At 33.9% G+C, this 20,465-nt stretch overlaps 4 protein-coding genes across 8 annotated transcripts in view; 2 read left to right on the forward strand and 2 right to left on the reverse strand.

The window, feature by feature from the left end:
* LOC111472769 (plasma membrane ATPase 4-like) overlaps nucleotides 1-507 on the reverse strand; it is a 7,860-nt gene extending 7,353 nt beyond the window's left edge. The window contains exons 1-2 of the mRNA XM_023118424.1: nucleotides 429-507; nucleotides 256-321 (exon numbers count right to left, since the gene is read on the reverse strand). Coding sequence (XP_022974192.1) covers nucleotides 256-306 — 51 coding nt within the window. The 5' untranslated portion in view covers nucleotides 307-321; nucleotides 429-507. The remainder of the gene's footprint in view (nucleotides 1-255; nucleotides 322-428) is intronic.
* Nucleotides 508-3,853: 3,346 nt separating this feature from the next.
* Nucleotides 3,854-6,756, reverse strand: LOC111472830. Of its 3 annotated transcripts, none has more exons than XM_023118443.1 (3): nucleotides 6,212-6,750; nucleotides 4,364-4,531; nucleotides 3,854-4,253 (listed from the first exon to the last, which is right to left on the reverse strand). In XM_023118443.1, the coding sequence occupies exons 1-2, from the start codon at nucleotides 6,627-6,629 to the stop codon at nucleotides 4,404-4,406; spliced, it is 546 nt and encodes a 181-aa protein (XP_022974211.1). In that variant the 5' UTR covers nucleotides 6,630-6,750; the 3' UTR covers nucleotides 3,854-4,253; nucleotides 4,364-4,403. The 3 variants fall into 3 exon arrangements, with proteins under 3 accessions (XP_022974211.1, XP_022974215.1, XP_022974222.1); XM_023118447.1 differs by having other exon boundaries at nucleotides 4,360-4,531; XM_023118454.1 differs by lacking the exon at nucleotides 3,854-4,253 and having other exon boundaries at nucleotides 4,530-4,792; nucleotides 6,212-6,756.
* A 577-nt stretch (nucleotides 6,757-7,333) lies between these two features.
* LOC111472849 lies at nucleotides 7,334-9,713 on the forward strand. Its single transcript, XM_023118461.1, has 2 exons — nucleotides 7,334-7,751; nucleotides 9,418-9,713. Exon 1 carries the CDS (start codon nucleotides 7,458-7,460, stop codon nucleotides 7,728-7,730), a length of 273 nt encoding a protein of 90 aa, XP_022974229.1. The 5' UTR covers nucleotides 7,334-7,457; the 3' UTR covers nucleotides 7,731-7,751; nucleotides 9,418-9,713.
* Nucleotides 9,714-10,856: 1,143 nt separating this feature from the next.
* LOC111472777 (pathogenesis-related homeodomain protein) lies at nucleotides 10,857-19,909 on the forward strand. Of its 3 annotated transcripts, none has more exons than XM_023118432.1 (12): nucleotides 10,857-11,406; nucleotides 12,173-12,259; nucleotides 13,045-13,666; nucleotides 14,981-15,146; nucleotides 15,670-15,793; nucleotides 15,884-15,996; nucleotides 16,133-16,486; nucleotides 16,864-17,088; nucleotides 17,190-17,279; nucleotides 17,622-17,672; nucleotides 17,935-18,132; nucleotides 19,553-19,909. In XM_023118432.1, the coding sequence occupies exons 3-12, from the start codon at nucleotides 13,122-13,124 to the stop codon at nucleotides 19,835-19,837; spliced, it is 2,151 nt and encodes a 716-aa protein (XP_022974200.1). In that variant the 5' UTR covers nucleotides 10,857-11,406; nucleotides 12,173-12,259; nucleotides 13,045-13,121; the 3' UTR covers nucleotides 19,838-19,909. The 3 variants fall into 3 exon arrangements, with proteins under 3 accessions (XP_022974200.1, XP_022974199.1, XP_022974202.1); XM_023118434.1 differs by having other exon boundaries at nucleotides 11,296-11,406; nucleotides 12,173-12,218; XM_023118431.1 differs by lacking the exon at nucleotides 12,173-12,259.
* Nucleotides 19,910-20,465: the final 556 nt, after the last annotated feature.

The following is a 20,465-nucleotide window of genomic DNA, read 5'->3' on the forward strand; positions in this document are numbered from 1 at the left end:
AAAAAAAAAAAAAAAAAAAAAAAAAAAAAAAAAAAAAAAAAAAAAAAAAAAAAAAAAAAAAAAAAAAAAAACTCTGAAGCCACAATTGCTTGATTTTGGTACTCATTTCATGCATATACAATTAGGTCGAAAAATTGAGGAAGATGGAGAACCAGAGCGTGAATCTAAGAAATCTGAGATAGAATCAGAAACGCGCGATAATGTAAAATCGGTCGATCCGTAATTTGCGAAGGAAATTTAGAGGCGATTACGTACCAGGTCAACAGTTTCGTTCTTGATTTCCTCGAGACTGAGTTTTCCGGCCATTTCCCCTTCTCCTACCTTCATCAATTATCATACAGTTAGTTCCGATACCGGCGGAAGCCTTTTTCAGTGAAATGGAGAGAGCGAAAAGTAGGGAAAAGCCATTGAAGATGAGAAGAACTTACCTAACTGATAGAAGAGCTTCACCAGAACTTATGCAGGTTGCGAATTCTTTTCTGCACTCTGCCTCCTTTTTATACCATACTACCGCCACTCACATTTTCCACTTCATTTTATTTTTATATTCTAATCATTTTAATTATATTTTTTTAACTCTCTATCTCTAACTTACTCGGGAATGCATCATAATTGGTTAAATATGAATAAATTGATATTACATTTGAATGAGAAGTAAAGACAGTATGATTAAAATAGATAAAAATAAAAATTATATTTATATCAACAATGTGACTCATTTAATAATAAATATATTTTAATATAGTTTTCAAATAATTATATTTTTAAAATTTGACACATAAAATTAATTATAATTGTTATGGATTAAATTTCTTGGTCATTTAATACAAGACTTTGGCATATATTTGAAAAGTCAAGGTTTGACTCTTCATTTTCTCTCTCATTTGTTAAAAATATCAGGATGTACTAAAAACATAAAAATATAGTTTTGTGCTGACTGAAAATACATGTCACATAAGCTTTGCATTAAATAATTTATATAAAAAGACTAAAATGGCTTATTCAATGTCCATGTATTAAAATGCGATACAAATTATTTACTCTAAAATAAATATAAAAATTAAAAATATATTTAGTTAGATTTTTTCATAAGTATTTTTATAGCTGAATCTAAAATACTTTTATTAATGTTAAAATTAATATAACGAACCGCTATTGAACAATATACAAGTCGACCGTTGTTGATGGAGATCACCGAATTGGTTATCAGTGGTGGCTATGTATAGTGACACTAATTAATTGAGGTGGGCAGGATGATTATGAGCGATTAGGGGTAGTGATAGTGTAAGGGTATTTTGGTCATTTTTATATATCATAAAAACTACCCACTATCAAATACTATATAGATCAACCGTGGTCGTCGATGGAGGTCTCCAAATTGGTTATCAGTGGTGGCTATGTGTAGCTAGTTAATGGAGGTGGACGGGATGATTTCAGGCAATGAATTGGGTATTTTTGTCATTTTATATCGTTAAAATCACTTATCTAAATATGGTATTAAAGTTTGTACGTATTGTTTTAAATCCTTTAATTCTTTAGAGGAACTGCAAAAAACAACCCGTTTGCAGACAATAAATAACACTTAAAAAGATATTTAAAATGTCATCAAAGGCATGGCGTGTCCATGCCTTTCCTTTTTAGGTTTGTCAACTTAACAAATAATAACTATTAAAAATTAAAAATTTAAATTAAATTTAAAAAACAAATTTTTAGTTTTTTTGAAGTAGGTAATGAAATAAAAAAAAATTATAAAGGAAAGATAATATTCATAAAATTAAATTTTAAAAACAAAAAAATAATCATAATTTAGGTTATAAATTCTTTGGCTTGACTTCCTTAAACGAGTAGATTTTTAAATGATATATTGTGGAAAATATTAGAGTTTAATTATTAAAATGTTTTGAAGAGAGTGATTAATTAATGTAAAACAGGGGAAAATGAGAATAAATTATAATAAAATTATTGAGTCTTAATTATTTGTTTTCCATTAATGAATCAATAATATTCAACCCCCTCTCATTATTTAATATTAATAACTAAATTTCATTAAATTTACTCATATTATAATTTCTACGAAAAATATTAAAAAAAATGAAAGTCAACGAAAAATGATTGGGAAGTTTAGAAGAATTAAATAAGATTATTAATTAGAAAGTTGACATTAAGAAATAATTAAGTTGTAATTGCTTCTCTAATCTCGTAAGAAGATAAGCATGAATGTCAATATTAATAGCGTTGATTTGACGTCAAATTTTCAAGATAAAATCATAATTTAATTAAAAGTATAGTACATAAATTAATTAAAATGCACAAGTAATGCCTTCGAGGGCATGCTAGTTGTTCTAAAGAGCTGAACGTGTCGTTTTATTTTTATTTAAATAAATTATTTGAATTTGAAAGTGAGGATAGAATTTTGAAATTCAAAATTTTCCTCTTTTTGTATTATTATATATATTTTTTCTAAACAAAACAGAAAAGTATGCCTATGACTTGAAGTCTTTGTTTCAATATTTTGATTTTGGGAAGAAAAAATATTTATAATATTCATTTTATTTTTATGATTTTGTTGCTTGAATATAATAATTTTATTGTTTTTTAAAAAATATTTTAACATTTCTCCATTCAACTTTTATTTATTTTTGCTTATTTCAATACAAATATATTATTTTATTGTAAACTATCACATCATTTAAAACCTATTTTAATATTTTAAAAAAATGATCAGTAACTAAAAATGACATTTTTTTTTAATTGTTCAAACGTTTCAATCCTAGCCATACCCAATTATTGCATATTTTTTAATTTCCAATTTTAAAAAACCGAGTTTTAAACCTTTTATTCCTAAAAAGATTCATTTTTGCTCGATTAAGTATCGGTGTCAGGCTCACGGTTTTAAAACGTGTATACTAAGGAAAGGTTTTCACACCTTTAAAAGAAATGTTTCATTCCCCTCCTCTCCGACTGAAGTGGGATCTCACAATCCACCCCCTTGACCCCAGCGTCTTCACTAACATACTGTCGACTCTGATACCATTTTTAACAGCTCAAGCCAACTGCTAGCAGATATTGTCACTCGTTAATGTCAGCCTCACAATTTATTATTATAATTATTATTATTTTGTATTTTTTTTCCTTATAAATTTCTCTATTAAGAATTTTGAGGGTTTTTATTTTTATTTTTTTAATATTACTTGTTTAATTAGATTTTGTTATGTAATTGCATCTCTCCTTCCTTGTAACGTGGCATTGTTTAGACTTATTTTAGTTGTCTAAAAAACTAGAAAAGGTTGGTAAGGGCATTTTCGTCTAAATCCGCTGAAGGAGAAAGAACCAAACAAACACTTATTACCTTGTGTTTGAGTTCAAGAAAAGGTTTAAGGTTCAATCAGAGTTTACAGGCATTTATCGGATCTCTTCTATGTTCTATGAGAGTCTTCTATAGATATAGCTTGTCTAGTATTCTATCTAATCTTTATTCATTTCATTACGTCCCTCCCCGGGCACTAGTTTCATTCCCTAATAGGAGATTATAATTTAGCCATATCGAAGAGTCTTAATTAATTTTAAAGTTAGCCCATTAATCCCTAAACATCTCTTCTCCAACTTGAGGCCCAACGTGAGGCCCAAAATGCAATACTAAGCCCAATTGAAAGACGAGCCTTTTTTTTTTTGGAGTAATGCCATTCGACCAAACTATCAAGGCATTGTGACTGCAGTTCCTAACAGATCATACATCCTTCCTTCCATAGAACAGATGAGAAGAGAGGCCAATCATCAATGTTCTAGCAACCCATAACCCCATAAAGAGAACTTCGTATACAAATAGCACAAAAGTTTCAAGCAGTCTGGAAGATATTGCAACTACGAACTGAGATTAATCTTCTGGCACTTGAAATGGACAACATTTTATCAGTTACTTTATACATACATAAGGAAGAGTTCTTATTGTGTCTGTGCATAGATAGAGTTGGGAGGGGACGACAAGATCCTGAGAATTCACTTCATTTAAATAACAAGCTGGTGAATCTGGAGCTCCTAAAGTAATCAGTCCAAAAACAACGAAACATAAACAACCACTAGTTTAGGGAGGGAGCGTAAAGTGGGCTTCAAATAGACAGGGCAGTCGGGACTAAGCAAATGGAAGTGAATTCCACAGCAGTCAAACTGGAACCATCTGTAAGGCATCGACCTCTAGTCACCATCACTATCCACTCTACTCGGTCTCTCGCATCTCCAACAACCATCTAATGACCCTGCACACGCACACAGATGAACCATGTAAATTAAGAACAGTACCTTTGCACATTAGTATATTAGATACTTTGACATGCTGGACTTGGTTAATAAGACCGAGTTTACCGACCCAAACTGCATTGGTGGATGAGGTATGAGGTTCATCTATCTCAATCCTCGGGCTGGTTTGAGTTATCTGTACTTGTTGGCGTCTTCACCTCAATCTCTAACTCCAACTCATTTGAAGTTTCCAATTCACCGTCTACCGGAACTAATCGAGTTGCTCCAGAGATGGACTCTGCATTCATGTAAAAATGTCATCATTCCATGAATATGATTAGTACAAAAAATAGGCAGTTTCGTAAAGAAATTAACAAAAAAAATACAAATAAGCTCAGTTTTTAAGGCAAAATTTTAATCAATTTAACTGCTGAAACGGGGATGCCAATATCCCCATCACCAAATGGGTGATAAGCATAAATCCCCTTGCATGCTTCATTGTGAACTACTGGACTTCATCACTGGAATCATTGCATGAGGCTTGTAGCTGGAAATACACCTTTTTTTAACAAAGAATCAAACATTCATTGGGATAAGATGAAGGAATACAAGGGGACAGTAGAAAATAAATGAAAGCGCGAGATAAAAGGAGCCAAATTTAAAAAAGTTAACAAACTAAACAATTACAAAAAATGGAATATGTTTATTCAACCAATAGTTGGGAAGCTGGGAATACTATTATTCAAGATCATAAACTGGTAGCCAACAGAATCTCCCGTTGAATAGTAAAAACTATGACATGGATTAATTTATCGAACATATGGTTAAGCTGATATCATTATATTTAACAAATTAGAGCTGAGATTTTCAAGCTCAAATCAGATCCAGTATTTGTAAGTTACGCAACAATACTGAATGCATAGTTCCTTCGGGGACGTGGTAAAAAATTAGGAGAATATGAAGATAATCATGGCCCTGTGCAAGGATCGCACACATTGAAAAATATAGAAACAATGCTGTGCATTTATATATATATATATATAAAACATCTATACTTATGCTTTGACAAGGCATGATAGCTAGAAGAAAGGAACGTTATCCTACACCTTAACGAAATCTCTTAGTTTCACTACAAAAATTTTGCATATTAGGCCAGAACAACCATGAAATGGTCAAAGCTAAATCAAATAACTATGTCAATGCACTCTATCATCATTATGACTATATGCCCATATCTCGACCAGCTCAAGAAGTTGGGGGTTAGAGCAAATGTCCGGGGGTTTCTTATTTTCTGTAATTTAGTGATGCTTGGTGAATTGCAATCTTTATCATAACCAATACTCTCAGTCATCTGGGATTTCAAGTTGTGCTTCATAACTCGAAACTACAAAATCACATGACTAGTAACGAGTTGATATAAGCCATAAACATATCTTACAGTATTCCCTCACATGTTTTACATCCTGCAACTGCAGATTGTAATTCTGAATTAAGATTTGGCTAAAATGTCAAGACAGTAAGATATTACATCAAATTGTTCACATATACTTGACCATTTTTTGGGGTAAACTGCAGATTATAATTCTGAATTAAGATTCGGCTAAAATGTCAAGACAGTAAGAATTAGATCAGCCAAAGTAATCACATAAAACTATCAGAAGTACCGTCCCAATTCATATGCACCAACGACGCAGTAGTGTTTTATATTTAAAGAAAAATATGGTTGATTTACCACTCCAATTCAGAAATTATACGGCAATTCTATCACTCTGAATTAATAGCGAATAACACAAATTCATCTTAAGTCGGTTCACCTACAGTTGGTACAAACGACTAGACTAATAAGGCCGAAAAATCACCGCTTTCAATCATCCCTCCCCACATTAATCAACCACTAAAGACACATCTATCGAATAACTCAACGCGATCGGGGAACAAAAATAAAAAGAATAATATATATATATACACACACATATACCTTTGGCGAAGAAATCCAAGCAGGGCCAACCACGGGCGTTAGCAAGGGAAGGAGACTCCTCTTTGGTGAGCGGTTCAACCAATTTATCGAACAGGTCGACCACCTTGCGTGGTTTGTTACGGCGAGGAGGGACCCAAAATGAGGAACCGGGAACAAACGGAAGCCAATCCGGAGTCGATCGCTCAACTATAATCTTCTGTACAAAGTCGTCCAGCTTCCTAATAGCAAGAACCTCTGAATCAGCCCCGAAAGAAGACGATTCGAGGTCAATTTCGATAAACTTGACCTTGCCGGAACGTGTAGATCGGTTCCGATGACCGAGGACAAAGGAAGACGGAATCAACAGCGATAATTTCAACGGCGCAGATTGCAACTTGGCGGAGATGAAAGATTGCGATAGAGATAGAATTCGGGCCATGCGAAGAAACCAGATGAAATTTGAATGCTATAAATTGAAGAGGAGCTCCCTCACCTTTAAGCTCTGGGTGTGCGAAAGAACTTTCAGAATCGAGGATTAATCTCGATAAAGAAATTCTTTTTTGGAATAATTTATCCGCAATATATACATATATTTTTATAGAATTATCTAAAAAAAAAAAAATTAATTAATTAATTTAAAATGTCGTAAATTGCGCCAAAAATTTTGACGGTGTGTGTTTATTCCGTGAGTATAATGATAATTAAAATAGAAATTTGATTTATGAATTTCTCAAAATTAGAAATGCCTATTTTCATTTCATTTCTTCTATTTTTTAATTATTTTTTTTGGCAATTACCCATTTGAGTTTTTTTTTTTCTTTTGGAGAATTAAAAACACGTTTTAAATTAGAATATTTAACTTTTATTTTATTTTATGATATTTTAAAATAAATTATTTTATGGATGCTTTTATATAATGATACTTAATTTTATATAGTTGAATAATTTAATTCTTGACCTAATGTAATTGACCAGAAGTCAAGGCAGACGTGGACGATCAAAATTAGTCCAAACAAGGAGGCTGAAGCCAATCGTGAACGAACATTTGTCGTAATCTGGAACGTTCAATTTGACAAGTGAGGCCAAATTACTGAACGGTCACGATTGAATTACCATTCATTCGGATGTAAACAAATGCTATTGCTGAAGAATTTCTGTTCGCCCAATCGACATCTCTCGCCTGTTCCAACGATTCTTCTCAAGTTTCGATCCCGATCGCTTGTTCTAGGATTAGGGTTTGGTTTTTTTCTCTGCAAATCGGGGCAAGATGGCAATGAGGCAATTCTTCTCGGAAATCAGGGGCTTGAAGGTTAAGGAGCTGCCTGGCTACGTGAAGCCGATGCTCTCCATTGACTATGCGAAGAAGGCAGTGCAGAGAGGTCTCGACAACTACAACGCCAAGTACATTCAGACCGGCTCGATTGACCCTCTTCTCCATGTCTGCTATGGCGGTATGATCTTATCCTACCTCGTTGCGCTCCCTGAGGAACGGCGCCACCTTGAACATCAGCAACACGCCAAAGAGCATGGTGGCCACTGATTGAATTCCCCATGTCTTGAGGTATGGATTCCACTCTGTATTTGTCTCAGCATTGCTTTGAGTGATTAGAATTTTATAGGCCAAGTCGTGTTTAGGTTTTCTTGGATTGTGATCGATTAGGGTTCAATTCGTGCATGAAATGAGTATTTGTGTCCCGAATCATCGAATTTCATCATATCTGTGGAATATGTTTCCTATTTACATTGTCATCATCTGAAAACCAAGTCAATTGTTATTATCATGTTGTATTTATCTTTGCTCAAATGATCTTTTTTGTGTTGTGATTAATATTTGTAATATGCGATCAAGATTGTTTCCCGCTGGATCTTTTAATTATACGAGAGCATTCAGCACACGATATATACGTAGAAATTTTTTCTCGTGAAAACTTCCGTGCGTCTATATTACGTGCGTCATTTTTATTTGGAGAAAAGAGACTTTATGATTTGGAGAGAAGATACCAGAGTCAAATAATGTGTTATTATACCCCGCTCTAAGCAACTATTTGGATTAAACAAGTACCTATCATCTTCCTTTTCTTTTCATCCTTTGTCTATATTACAACTCACCAAATCCATTTTACCTAGGTATTTTTGTTCTATGTTCTCATAGAAACTGTTTTAGCTGCATTCATAGTCGACTATCTTTAGTTCCTTAATAAGGAAATTCTGCTAATTCTGGCATAGCTGATGGTCTTGAGTTGTTTGTGTTTATCTGACCGTGAATATGACTTCTCAAGTGGAAAGCAGGCAGATTTACATCTCATAAAATGACCCATGTTACAAAACTCACAGGCTTGGGGTCTAACTTCTTGAATTTTGGTGCCATCGAGACTAAATTTAGAAGCGATGTGCGTTTTCAAAATTTTTGTTTTTTATTGCTTATGTGCTCAACTCAGTTTAATCTCTGCATGTTCGGTGCTTAAAAGGTCAAAGAAAAAGGAGACAAGCACATGTAACTTTTGAATGATTGTGCTTTTCTATTGAACATATAAACACTAAGTAGTGACATTTTTTTTTTTTTTTTCAGAACTTAATGAATGGTGTATGTGGTGCATGCGAGTATTATTCACCCATGAGGCCTAGCCTTGCAGTTTTGAGTTCGTCTGTACTCACTTTTTCCCCACAAATTAGGACATTTCAGTGCTCTTAATGAATTCTTGTAGTTGCTGCCTGTTGAAAGTACCTTGTCTTAGGATATGCCTAATTTCCGTAATAAGAACCTGCGGAAAAATATATACTCATGCTGTACTAGTAAGTCCGTTTTATTTCCTAAGAATGAAGTTTTGTTATTTCTGGATTAAAAGAGTACGATAAGAAGTATCTAAAGGATGTTTAAGGGAAACGAAGTGTCCGTGTTATACGCTCGCAGCATGGCTTACCTTGCCAGATTTTAAACCTCCTTTCATTTCATTCTTGTGCAAATAACTGCAAATCAGATAGATTCTTGGCCTGTATTGACCAATCCTTGTCCAACTTATCCTACTTTTTAGTTGGGTCGACTCAATCTATTGTGACAACCTCTCCTGGGCTGTAAAACTCAGAATCTATGCTTTTAGTTTTAGGCATCATAATTGTTCATGCAGGTTGTGAATCTTTCATATAACTTATGCATGAAATTGTACGATAAACTACGTTCGCATATATTTCATCTAAATTTAACTCCTTCCTTTTCTTTATTTTTGCAGGGTCAGTGTGCCTCAAGGGTGTTTCTGGTCAATAATTTGTTTCCCGAATGCTTTTGTATCTTAGTCTTGCTGCCTGAAACTTGCTATTATTTTCTTTAACACATGGTGCCAGAGGCAATAAACAGACTTTTCTGTGAGTTTTTAACCATATGTGGCAACCATCTTTGAGTTGCAATACGTTCATGGTTGTTTTGCACATGCTTATTCCTGTGGTTAGTTCTTTTCTTTGTCAATTGCCTAGTGTACTATTGCTTCAGGCCTCAAAATTTCAAATGCAAATTGATATCTTTCGTTTCTCCAGGTTGTTAAAAGTAATCTGAAAGATTACAATGATCATATGTTCTTTCTTGCAACATTATTTGTATTTGAACTCTTTGAATAAGTTTGTTTGTGATGGAAATAGATAAAATCAATGGAAATGTTAGTTGATAATTGTTTGGTGGCTATTTTAGGATGGAACAGAAAAGACCAAATCTTGATCATTGCAGCTATTCTTGTTACCGAATGGTGGGCTAAAGGTCTTTTCCAATATAGAATGTTAAGTTGTCTTACACGAACCAATTTCACAACGGGTCGTCTGTGATCTGATTTGATGGGTGATTTTAAATGGTTGAACAGTTAATCTGCGTTCTTAACAGATTCTATTTGGTGTCATTTACAAGACGCCCACACGAATTGGTTCATCATGGCCTGTGATCCCCTTTTGGGTGAATTGGGCTATCCGTCATTGTCTTGTTTTGCTTAGCTTTGCTTTCTGTTTATCTTTAATGAAAAATAAATAAATTATACATAAATGTTTTTTATAGACCAAATATTACATAAATATCAAAAGTGAATGACAGAAAAATCAAACATTTTAATTTAAACCAATCATAATTAGTTGCTTCATAAAGTTTGTACTAAATGTTAATTATTTGTACTAAATGTTAATTATTTGTCCCATAAATAGTCTGGCGAATTTGAGAAAAGATTCATAAATAGATCTTAGTATAGACACATGAGTTTGAGTTTGAATATTACGTTTGATTTTGTAATTGACATTCATTGTGTAGATACCTATGCAAGTGAGACATTGGTTAGTCCTAAAACAATGACAACGACACAATGAGTAACGACTAGACATGCTGCAACCTAAGTACCATGAGACATCCATTTCTCTCTATAGGATTACACCCGAGTGACTAATCCCACGATAATATACTAAAATTGAGCATATATACAAATATTTTTCCACAAACAGTGAGAATCAATCTTTAATTTTGTATTATATTTGATCAAATCAATTCATTTTGAGAAAGCCAAAATCCACCTACGAATTATTAACTGCACAATCTTTGATACCCAGAAGAGAGAAAATAAGAGGAAAAAAGAAAGACCTACACAGCCAAAAACTGTCCTAAGAACGTCAAAAAGGAGCATCCAGAATTTATCTCAAACACTAACAATAATTATTATAATAATTTTGACTTAAAAGTTCATCAAATAATAAGAGCAATTCGTAGTAATTTTGTTCCAGAGACCTATGAATCAATCATTCTCAAAAGTTATTGGAAATACTAAAAATCCGTTTTAGTACGTATCGTTTCCTCACAGAGTGTAGAGATGAGCAATTGATGCTATACAGAGAAATGGGCTTCAGTTTGATTCTCTAGAAATCCGGAAGATTGCAATTGCTTATGGTATGCGTTTAAGGTTTTGGTTGGTGTCGAGTCTATTCCGGGAAGAGTTTCCAAGTCCAGAGATCGAGCAGAGGCAGAGACACAGAGCTGTGTCCATTGGTTTCTTGAGGAAATTAGAAACTGAGGCGGCTACTGATGAATGTAGCATGAGCCCAAAATCTGCAGTTTCGCGCTTGAAATTTCGAACCCAGATCATTGATTCAGTATAAGAAGCGTCCTCTTACTTGCCATTACCTCTTTTGGTTTCACTTTCATTCCGAGTGCTGCTGTAAATGTGAAGATCTCCTTTCTTTTTGCCTATCTCCTCGAGGTACCCTTCTTTTCTTGAATTTCCTTCCATTGTTTCGTCTTGTGTTCCATAATGTGTTTTTCGATTTCTGGTCAAATTCTCGGGAGGTCTACCTTAAGATTTATGTCGTCGACTAATTGTTTGTATGGATTTTTTGGCGATTTGGATCAAATTAGCGTCTGGGTATCTGTTGAGTTGGCCTATTACGGATCACGATTGACTTGATCTTTTAATGATGGTCTTCCATTAGTCATATTGATGAATGATTATCTTTGTTGATAGATTCTTTAAACAAGTTATTCTACTTTACCTAATTTATTTTGAAGTATTTAATTTCTATTGCCGAGATCAATGTAGTTATTTTTCTTCTTGAACTCACTACCTTAGCCCATGTTGGTTTATAATATGGCATTTTCAGTGAAAGTGCAGAGGAAGTTTGATTCATGTTTCGTGTTTCCTTATTTCACTACTTGGTGATTCATGTGCTTAGATCAATTCTATGTCTGCATTTGTTGGGGATTTCGTCCTAACAAGCTTTGGTGTCAGTTGAGTTTGCTTATTAAGAATCGAAATGGCTTGATCTTTAGATATCTTTTCGTGGTTGTTCATTAGCCATTTTGGTGATTGATGATGACAAATTATTTGAACAAGTTACTCTGTTTCTCCTAATATGTTCGAAAGTGTTAACTTCCTAATGCAGAGGATAGCGTGATTTTTCTTGTAGAACTTATTACCTTAACTCATGTTGGTTGTATTTTTTTGTTAATATGCCATTTCTTGATTTCAGATTTCATTTAGACTGAGTTATCGGACGCCCCAAAGGGACCGACTGAGTAATATGAGCTCTATTTTACCACATACCCAAAAATCTGTTGTATGATCAATAGCTCACATCTGTGCACTTCTGAAGACCATGGACTTGGATTTTGACTAGTTTTGAGGAGTATCTGCAGTGGATGAAGGAAAAAAAAAAAAAAAAATGGTCTTCAAATGGGCTGCTTTTGAGTTTTCATATGCGAGAGACTAGTAAATTATTTTCAAAATCAGTTCCTTAAATTTGATTTCAAACTACGCTAAAATATCGTATCGTTTTTCTGAAATTAAAGCAACTTTATAATGACGAAATTTTATTTATTGTTCCTTTTATACTGGACAAGATTGCCGTTAAATGCCAACTAAAATGTCCCTTTTTGTTTACAAGTTAATCTCCATCTTTCTCAGAGATAGGCTTTGAAGTGATGTAGGCATCAGTACACTTCATTTTTTATATGAGCTGCAGAAGTTTCCCTTTGATGAGATCGGCTATAAAAATTAGCTAGTTGTACAGTTCAATCCATTCTGTTTATATTTTAAGACATTTTTGTTTATCATGTGCTTATAAAGCAATGACATACAAGTCAATCTTGTAGTCACCAGTGAATGGTGGATAGTTTTCTCCTCTTCAGAATAATGGTAATGTTATGTTTCTATAAGAGAAATTGGGTTGGCATTGACCAAACAAGAAGCAGACATCCGCTGTTGAATTTGTATTAAAACAAAAGCACTTTTATTAATTTCTTAAAAGTACAAATTGAACTCTTGCTGTGTGTGCGGGGATCTATATTCTTTTCTTTCTTTAACTCTTCATATTTATGCTGTAAAGATTGACCTGTTCCATAGTTCCATGCGTAGGTACACTTGAAGTCACGGTTACCAGTTATTGTGCGAGTTCTTATGTAAAGACATTGGAGATCAATATGAGAGGTACTGGAAGAAGATTGACCCAGAAGGAATCTGGCAAGTGTTCTCACTCCAAGATGGAAACTGGATCAGAGTTGATATTACCTCTGAAGTTGAAAAGGTGTAGCAAAATATCCCATTCCAAACAGAAAAAATCAAGAACGAAATCGCATGCACAGGAAATTGGTTCAACATTGAAGAGGAGACCATTTCCTAAATCCTTGAGCAAGGGGAATAAAAATGTGACAATTAGACAACTGGCTGGGAAAAAATTTCTGCTAAAGAAACTTAATTCAAAATATACCAAGGACTTACTTTTGTCTAAGCTTCAAGGTGGTAAATCCCTGCCGTCACCTAGTACGGAAGGGAATGCAGAGAAGGTTGAGCCAGTGACCAAGATAAACCAACAAAGGAAAAGGAGGAAGAACAAAGGAAAAAGGGAAAAAGTGGAGTTAGATGAAGCTTCTCGCCTACAGAGAAGAACAAGATACCTTATTATTAAGATTAAGCTTGAGCAGAACCTTATCGATGCCTACTCTGGAGAAGGTTGGAAAGGCCAGAGGTAAGAAGTATCCACAGTATTAACTAAGTTATCTATTTATTTACTCGTCTTTATAATGGTAGATTTGATGTTTCTTCACTCTGTAGGAATGATGTGAGTTTGATCAGAAAACTAGCTCCCGTCATTCCTCCGGAGTGAAGAAACGTCAAATCTACCTCCTCCTTGTCCTAGGAAGTTCGGTTAGAATGCTCTTAAATTATGATTCTGTGTTTAATCAATGAGAGAGAAAAAAACCAAGGATCATGAAAGATAGGCGCTGGTTATTGTTATTAGCTCTGGATTTCACTTGTCCCTTTATAATAGATGGCGTCCTTTTTTAAAAGACACAATAAGTAAATTAGACAATGAAATTTTCAAAAAAAGACCAGGGAGATTTTATACCTTTCCAAGATAGTAACATTGAAACTTGCAAAAGTTATTTTGTTTTTCCTGAAAAGAAAAAGGGGTATAAATTTATTCTTATAACAGATGATTTACTAACCAAATTTAGCCTAGACTGCTAAAATTTAAAGATCTTTTTTGTATCTATCATCAAAAGTCTTCTGTTTCTTACTTCCCAGATTTCCCTTTAACTACCACACACAAATAGAATTTTTTCCCTTGAAAATTAAGAGAATACTAGCTTTAATACCAGAGCTATTCTTTCAAACATGGACTTTGACACGTTTGATCTCGATCCCATTCTTAATAGGACAGCCCTGCCAAAACCCAGACTGCTGACAAAGATCTAATTTGTTGTTTCATAACAGGACAGCCTATCTGATTACCAGTAGGCTGCATTGGACACTAGTTAGATATGTTATTTTTATCTATTTCTGAGCTTTGGAGTTAGGGGGATGTGTCTAACAGCAGCACATTTGGTAGAAAACGAAAAAAAAAAGTGTAATATCTGTCATTGTCATTCATTTTTTGAGACATCGATATGAAAGAGTTTTAAGTGGAAGAAAAATAACCAAAAATGCAGGCATGCGAAGTAGTGTGCGTTTCCCAAATAGTTATCTAATTTGTAGTATCATAATGATCATCTGGGTGTCAAATATACCTTTCTTAGGGGTAGGGGCCGGGGGTATGCATACAAAATTTTAACGGGTCAGGGGGAGGGGGGGTTTAATTAGCAGCCGAATCAAAGATTACAGAACTGTGATATACTCCCATTTTTTTTCCTTTACGTTATTCCATGAATAAAATATTTTACAAATTGAGATGGTTAAGCTCTTTTAGAAGCTGAATCCTTTATATTGAAAGTAGAAAATGGTATGATCTGAGTTTTTGTTGCTATGTAATTTTATCTCCCTGACATAACTATTTCCTCAGCCGAGAAAAAATTAGGCCAGAAAAGGAACTCCAGAGAGCCATGGAGCAGATATTGCAGTGCAAACTTGGAATCCGTGATGCTATTCGCCAGCTGGATTTGCTTGGTTCAGTAGGATGCATTGAAGATTCTGTTATTGGTCCTGATGGATCTGTCTACCACGAACATGTAAATAGTGCAGTTTAAAGTATTCTAAGCTGAGCTAGTTACATCTGATCTTTTGGTTCTTTTGAATCAAATTAATTAGAGAACTATAATGACCCAAATCATATTGGGTAAAGAATTGTACATCATTGTGGTTTGTTGGGGGTGGAAGGCGGTCATGACTGAAGTTTTTAGTTCATTCATTAGAGAAAGAACATAGGTAAATTCATGCAATGAGATATGTTCATTGGGTGCATATATGAGAGTCTGGAAGTAATAAACTCTGCTAGTTCAGATTTCTCATTTTAACTTTTTATACAGCTTTTAGATTTGGATATTGGTGGATGGCTTTTTTCTGGTATTTCTGCCTTCTGACTGGGAAAAATGTGTCTCGAGGGAAAATTTGAACCATAGTCGGTTTAAAAGACCAAGTACTTAGGCGTTTATTTTCTTTCAATGAATTGATTAAACCTAGCCAGTAATTCTTAGGATGCATTAAGCTTGTATCAAAGTTCTATGGCATTAAAGTCTATTTTATTTTCTCCAGATATTCTGTGCAAAATGTAAGTTGCGTGAAGCTTTTCCAGATAATGACATTATACTTTGCGATGGGACATGCAACTGTGCTTTTCATCAAAAATGTCTGGATCCACCATTAGACACGGAAAATAGTAAGTTTAGCCCGTATTGTTCTCCTGGATTTGCAAACTTGACCTTTTGATCTGGTTGCTTCTGACATTGACTCCTGAAATTGTTTATAGTTCCTCCAGGAGACCAGGGTTGGTTTTGCAAATTTTGTGAGTGCAAGATGGAAATATTGGAGGGAATGAATGCACATCTTGGTACCCGGTTCTCAATGAACGTTAGTTGGGAGGTTAGTTTTTTTGAAGATCTTCTAATTCAGTTTTCCATCGTTGTTTTAGTTTTAAAATTTATTCCTTCGCATCATTAACAATATTCATATAAAAATTAATTGTAATCAATCATAAAATTAACTCTTCTTGGAACAGGACATTTTCAAAGAAGAAGCTGCTTTCCCAGATGGTAGAAATGCATCGCTTAATCATGAGGAAGATTGGCCCTCGGATGATTCCGCAGATGATGACTATGATCCAGATAAGAAGGAGATTGGCTATGACAACCCAAGTGGGGAAGAAAATGACAAGGATGTTTTTGAGGAGTCGAGTAGTTCAACCAGCTTGAGTTGGTCTTTAGATGGCGAGGATTTAACTGATAGAGATAGTATTGGATGTGAAGATCACTTTGGTGCTAGCAGCAGCATAGTTTCTGATGGCTCCAATGAAGAGGGTATAACAGGTGGCCGTCGGCAACGGCAGGCTGTTGATTATAAGAAGTTATATGTCGTAAGTTTCTCGGCATTATTAGACAAGTCTTAGTTTATTGCTTTCAAGCCTAGAAAGTAATATTCTTTGAGCACCCAGTGACCAACATCGAGCATTTTGTTTGAGCATTCTTGTTATTTGTTTTAAAAAAACATGAAAATTATTAAATTCAACGATTGAACTTTCAGATAGGCAACTTGCACGTTTAAACATAAAATTTTCTTTTTCCAATTATTTAGGGAGCTTATCAATTTGTTTATGCTAATTTTCACCTCACCAACGAAAAGTTCTGCTTTGGTTGGAAAAAAAGGGCACTGTCATGTAGAATCCTCCAGAATCAATTCTAAAGATTTCTTCCACAAATATTTATAGTTGACGTTGTAATTTCTTTCTTTCAGGAAATGTTTGGAAAGGATTCTACAGCACATGAACAAGTTAGTGAAGATGAAGACTGGGGACCTGCAAAAAGAAGACGGAGGGAAAAGGAATGTGATGCTGCAAGTACTCTTATGTCTCTTTGTGAAAGTGAAAAAAAGAGTAAGAAAATTGACGTGGAAGCTGAGAAAAGACCTCTCAATTCGCAAAGTAGATCATTTTTCAGAATTCCTCTTTATGCAGTGGAGGTAGAGATTTAATCATCCAATATGTCTAGTTTTCGTTTGAAGTTTGTAAGAGTTCTTCTCCCTTCAAATGAACTTGTTGTTCACTTTGTGAACCTTACCAGAAACTTCGCCAAGTGTTTGCTGAAAATGAACTTCCCTCTAGAGATGTCAAGGAGAACCTTTCAATAGAGTTGGGTCTTGATGCTGAGAAGGTGACAACAATTCTATAAGTTATCAAGTACTGGAAAATGTCTTTTTTAAGAGTGATTTTAGCCATATTATTCAATGCTAGTGTAAATCCACACTAAGACATTGCTGAGCAAATAAAAATTAGCCAATAGATCTGTGTCTTCTCTTTATAGTGTTACATTTTCACTTGACGGTTAAATTATTTATAATTGTTTCATGCAAATTTCATCTTCTAGAGTGACTTGATTTCCATATAGAATCAGGTTGGTTGGTTTACATTTTCATTTAGAACTTCATTTTTTATGCCTTTCACCTTCATATATTGAAGCTTTAAGTTATTCGTTGAGTATATTCTTGACTTTCAGGTCAGCAAATGGTTCAAGAATGCACGATATTCTGCACTAAGAACCAGAAAGGTGAGATTTGTGTGTGTTGTTCTGGTAGTTCTGGTAGTTCCTTTGCTGCTTCCTATGATTTCCAGCATCTTGTAAATATTTGACATTCGTGATCCTCTCACAAGATCACTTTTCTGAAATTGAAGAACGCAACGATCTCTTTAAAAGCAGTTATTAAAACTTGACTAAATAATTGAAAGAAAGAAAGGAAGTTTTGTTAGCTTTTGCCAGCTTTTTGCCTCCATAAGATTGAGATTCTGATCCTCATATATTTCTACAACAGGCAGAGGGAGCAACACAATCCCATAGTCCCAATAAGACTCTCAACGAGCCCAGATTGGCAGATTCAAAGGAAATGTCTGCGTGTCCTCCTTCATCAGAGGACGCACCAATAAAAGAACTGCAGCTTAAATCGCGCAATAGTCACTACAAGAAAAAGCAGCACAGGAAATCGTCTCTTGTGTCTTCCAACAATAACAAGGTATCATTCTCCTATATCAATATCTTTTTTTTCTAGCTGTGTCTAATGCTTCCTGACAAAATATAATCAAATACAAAGTAGAATTGGGGAAAATGCATCCAAACATCAAAATTATTACTTTACTACTTCTAGCTTTTTTCATTTTAAAGGAATTCATATGATAGAAATGTTGTTATGTTATGGTTTTTAATTAAATTATTCATGCACAAAGTTTGAAACATCAAAATATTGTTTGGTTGAAAAAGCAGTTTCCAGCGAACTAAGAAACCATGTTTGGAATAGTAGATACCTATTTCTATGAATTCTTTCTGAACATGAGCTCTTGTGATTTCATAAAGTACATATCTAATTGAAGCAAGTACTCCTGATCTGATTATCGTCCTTGTAACCTCCTTCTTACTCAGTATTCCATCCTACTATTTATTTTGTGCATGTAAAAAAGATAGTAAAATAACTTTTGGCTTCTTGGAATTATCAAAATGAACATTGAGCTGATATAGCATGCGAAGCATGTCGTATGATGATAAAATAAGATTATAAATCTGTACTGTATCTGATTTAGACTCATTCAACGTAGAGAGTTATACTGAAATAAGATCAGCTTATGTAGAGCTTAAATTACTTTAAATTGATATTTCTATGTTCATTGTTTGACACTGTTTCAAAGTCTGAAATGCATTCTTATTTATTACGTCTTTTCATGTGAAGGAATAGTATCATATTTTTGTTACTTTTTTCATATTTAAAATATAAGAAAGTTACAAATTATCCATAGTAGGCTGTGAAGTTGAACATCACATCTCTAGTAATTGGGAAAAAAAAAAAAAAATCAATACTATGTAGTATAAGTAATTGGAAAATTATATCATTACCATTATTTGTAACGTAATTGCATATGTTAATTTAACAACTTAAAATTGCAAAGGATTTCATTTTTTTACGAACTACATGGATCTGTTATCATATTGCAACTCCAAGAGTTTTGCAAAACAAAATTCTGTGATGTGGGATATAGTTGGTCAATTGATGCAATTATTGTGAAATTTGACGAGTCAATGATTATGTTTTTGAAAAATAAGTTTCTGGCTCATTTCTTCAATTATTTATTTGAGTTGATGTATCAGGCTGATGTTAAAAATCCTTAACAGATTGTATGTAATATCATAGAACTTTCAAATGATATTGAAATTTGCTCTAATTTCTATGATCTGAGATTCATACCAGGAAGATTCAAAGATCTGACATTAATACTCATTGATTTGGTAACATGTCAGCCTTTCCTATTGTGTGAATACGATATAGAAACTGACTCATTATGTTTATAACTTGTTTGGAATGATTTGCTAAACATACTCTTAATTATTATACATTGCGAACATGAACACAGCTTAACTTGGTTATGTTTATTTGTTGTATCCAGGATGCTCTTGATTCAGGTGATGATATAAGCTTGAAGAATCTCCTAAAGAATAGGAAAGCAAAGGTAAAGAAGAGGGTTAAATTCGTAGCTAGAGGTGGAGATCGAGGTCAAGAAGCAGAAGTGGAGATGGAGAGACTGTGTAAAATTAAGGGTAGATTAGAGATAATGAAGCAGAAATTACTTAGACTATCAAATAAGAAAGAAGATGGGGTTTTAGATAGGTCACACATGTTTGAACAGTCTATTGTATATGTTCCTGTGGCAGTGTTAAAGGAGAAGGTTTGATTGTGTGCTCTGACTTTGATTCTTTTCCCCAATATTCAAAGATGGGACCTTATGGTATAATCTTAATCTTAATTACGTGTTTATTTTTTCAAAACTTTAAATTACATGTTCCAGGTTCCCCACATTGTTGCATACAGAAATCTGTTCGAATCGTTAAATTATGAGTTTAAATGTAAGAATTAGTCTCTGTGATTTAATGCCATAGGACGTAAATTCTGACTTTCGTTCGGCCATAAGTATCGAATTTGCAACCATGCAAGGAACTTGTAGCATATTTCACATCGATACTTGTTGACAAAAAAAATAAAAATAAATAAATAATGTAAGAAGTCTCCTTAACCTGCTCTGCTTTGAAAAGGGAATATATTCATATTCATATCATAAGTTGCACAGAATTCTTTGGCTTCTGTAGTTGGAAGTTTTGCAGATATGAAACTAAATCAACTCCCATATTTAAACACATTCAACTCTATCATCCTATATACACAGCCTTGATTTACATTGACTTTTACCATCAAAGATCATTACTTCATAGAGATGAGGCCATGATAATGGGGAAAAATGTCAGCAAAAACTTAAATCAATGAATAAGCAGTTTGCGTAATGGAAAATCTAATGAAAAGCCATC

Source organism: Cucurbita maxima, unplaced genomic scaffold (genome assembly GCF_002738345.1).
Source record: "Cucurbita maxima cultivar Rimu unplaced genomic scaffold, Cmax_1.0 Cma_Scf00002, whole genome shotgun sequence".
Lineage (NCBI taxonomy): Eukaryota > Viridiplantae > Streptophyta > Magnoliopsida > Cucurbitales > Cucurbitaceae > Cucurbita > Cucurbita maxima.

What these genes read in the sequence shown, in the direction of transcription:
- LOC111472849 (XM_023118461.1), top strand. Translation starts at nt 7,458, where the DNA reads ATGGCAATGAGGCAATTCTTCTCGGAAATCAGGGGCTTGAAGGTTAAG.
- LOC111472830 (XM_023118443.1), bottom strand. Translation starts at nt 6,629, where the DNA reads ATGGCCCGAATTCTATCTCTATCGCAATCTTTCATCTCCGCCAAGTTG. An exon ending in CTTGGATTTCTTCGCCAAAG is followed by an intron (nt 4,532 to 6,211) that starts GTATATGTGTGT and finishes ACATGAATGCAG; the next exon opens with AGTCCATCTCTGGAGCAACT.
- LOC111472777 (XM_023118432.1), top strand. Translation starts at nt 13,122, where the DNA reads ATGAGAGGTACTGGAAGAAGATTGACCCAGAAGGAATCTGGCAAGTGT. An exon ending in TTCCTCTTTATGCAGTGGAG is followed by an intron (nt 17,089 to 17,189) that starts GTAGAGATTTAA and finishes GAACCTTACCAG; the next exon opens with AAACTTCGCCAAGTGTTTGC. An exon ending in CTGCACTAAGAACCAGAAAG is followed by an intron (nt 17,673 to 17,934) that starts GTGAGATTTGTG and finishes TTTCTACAACAG; the next exon opens with GCAGAGGGAGCAACACAATC.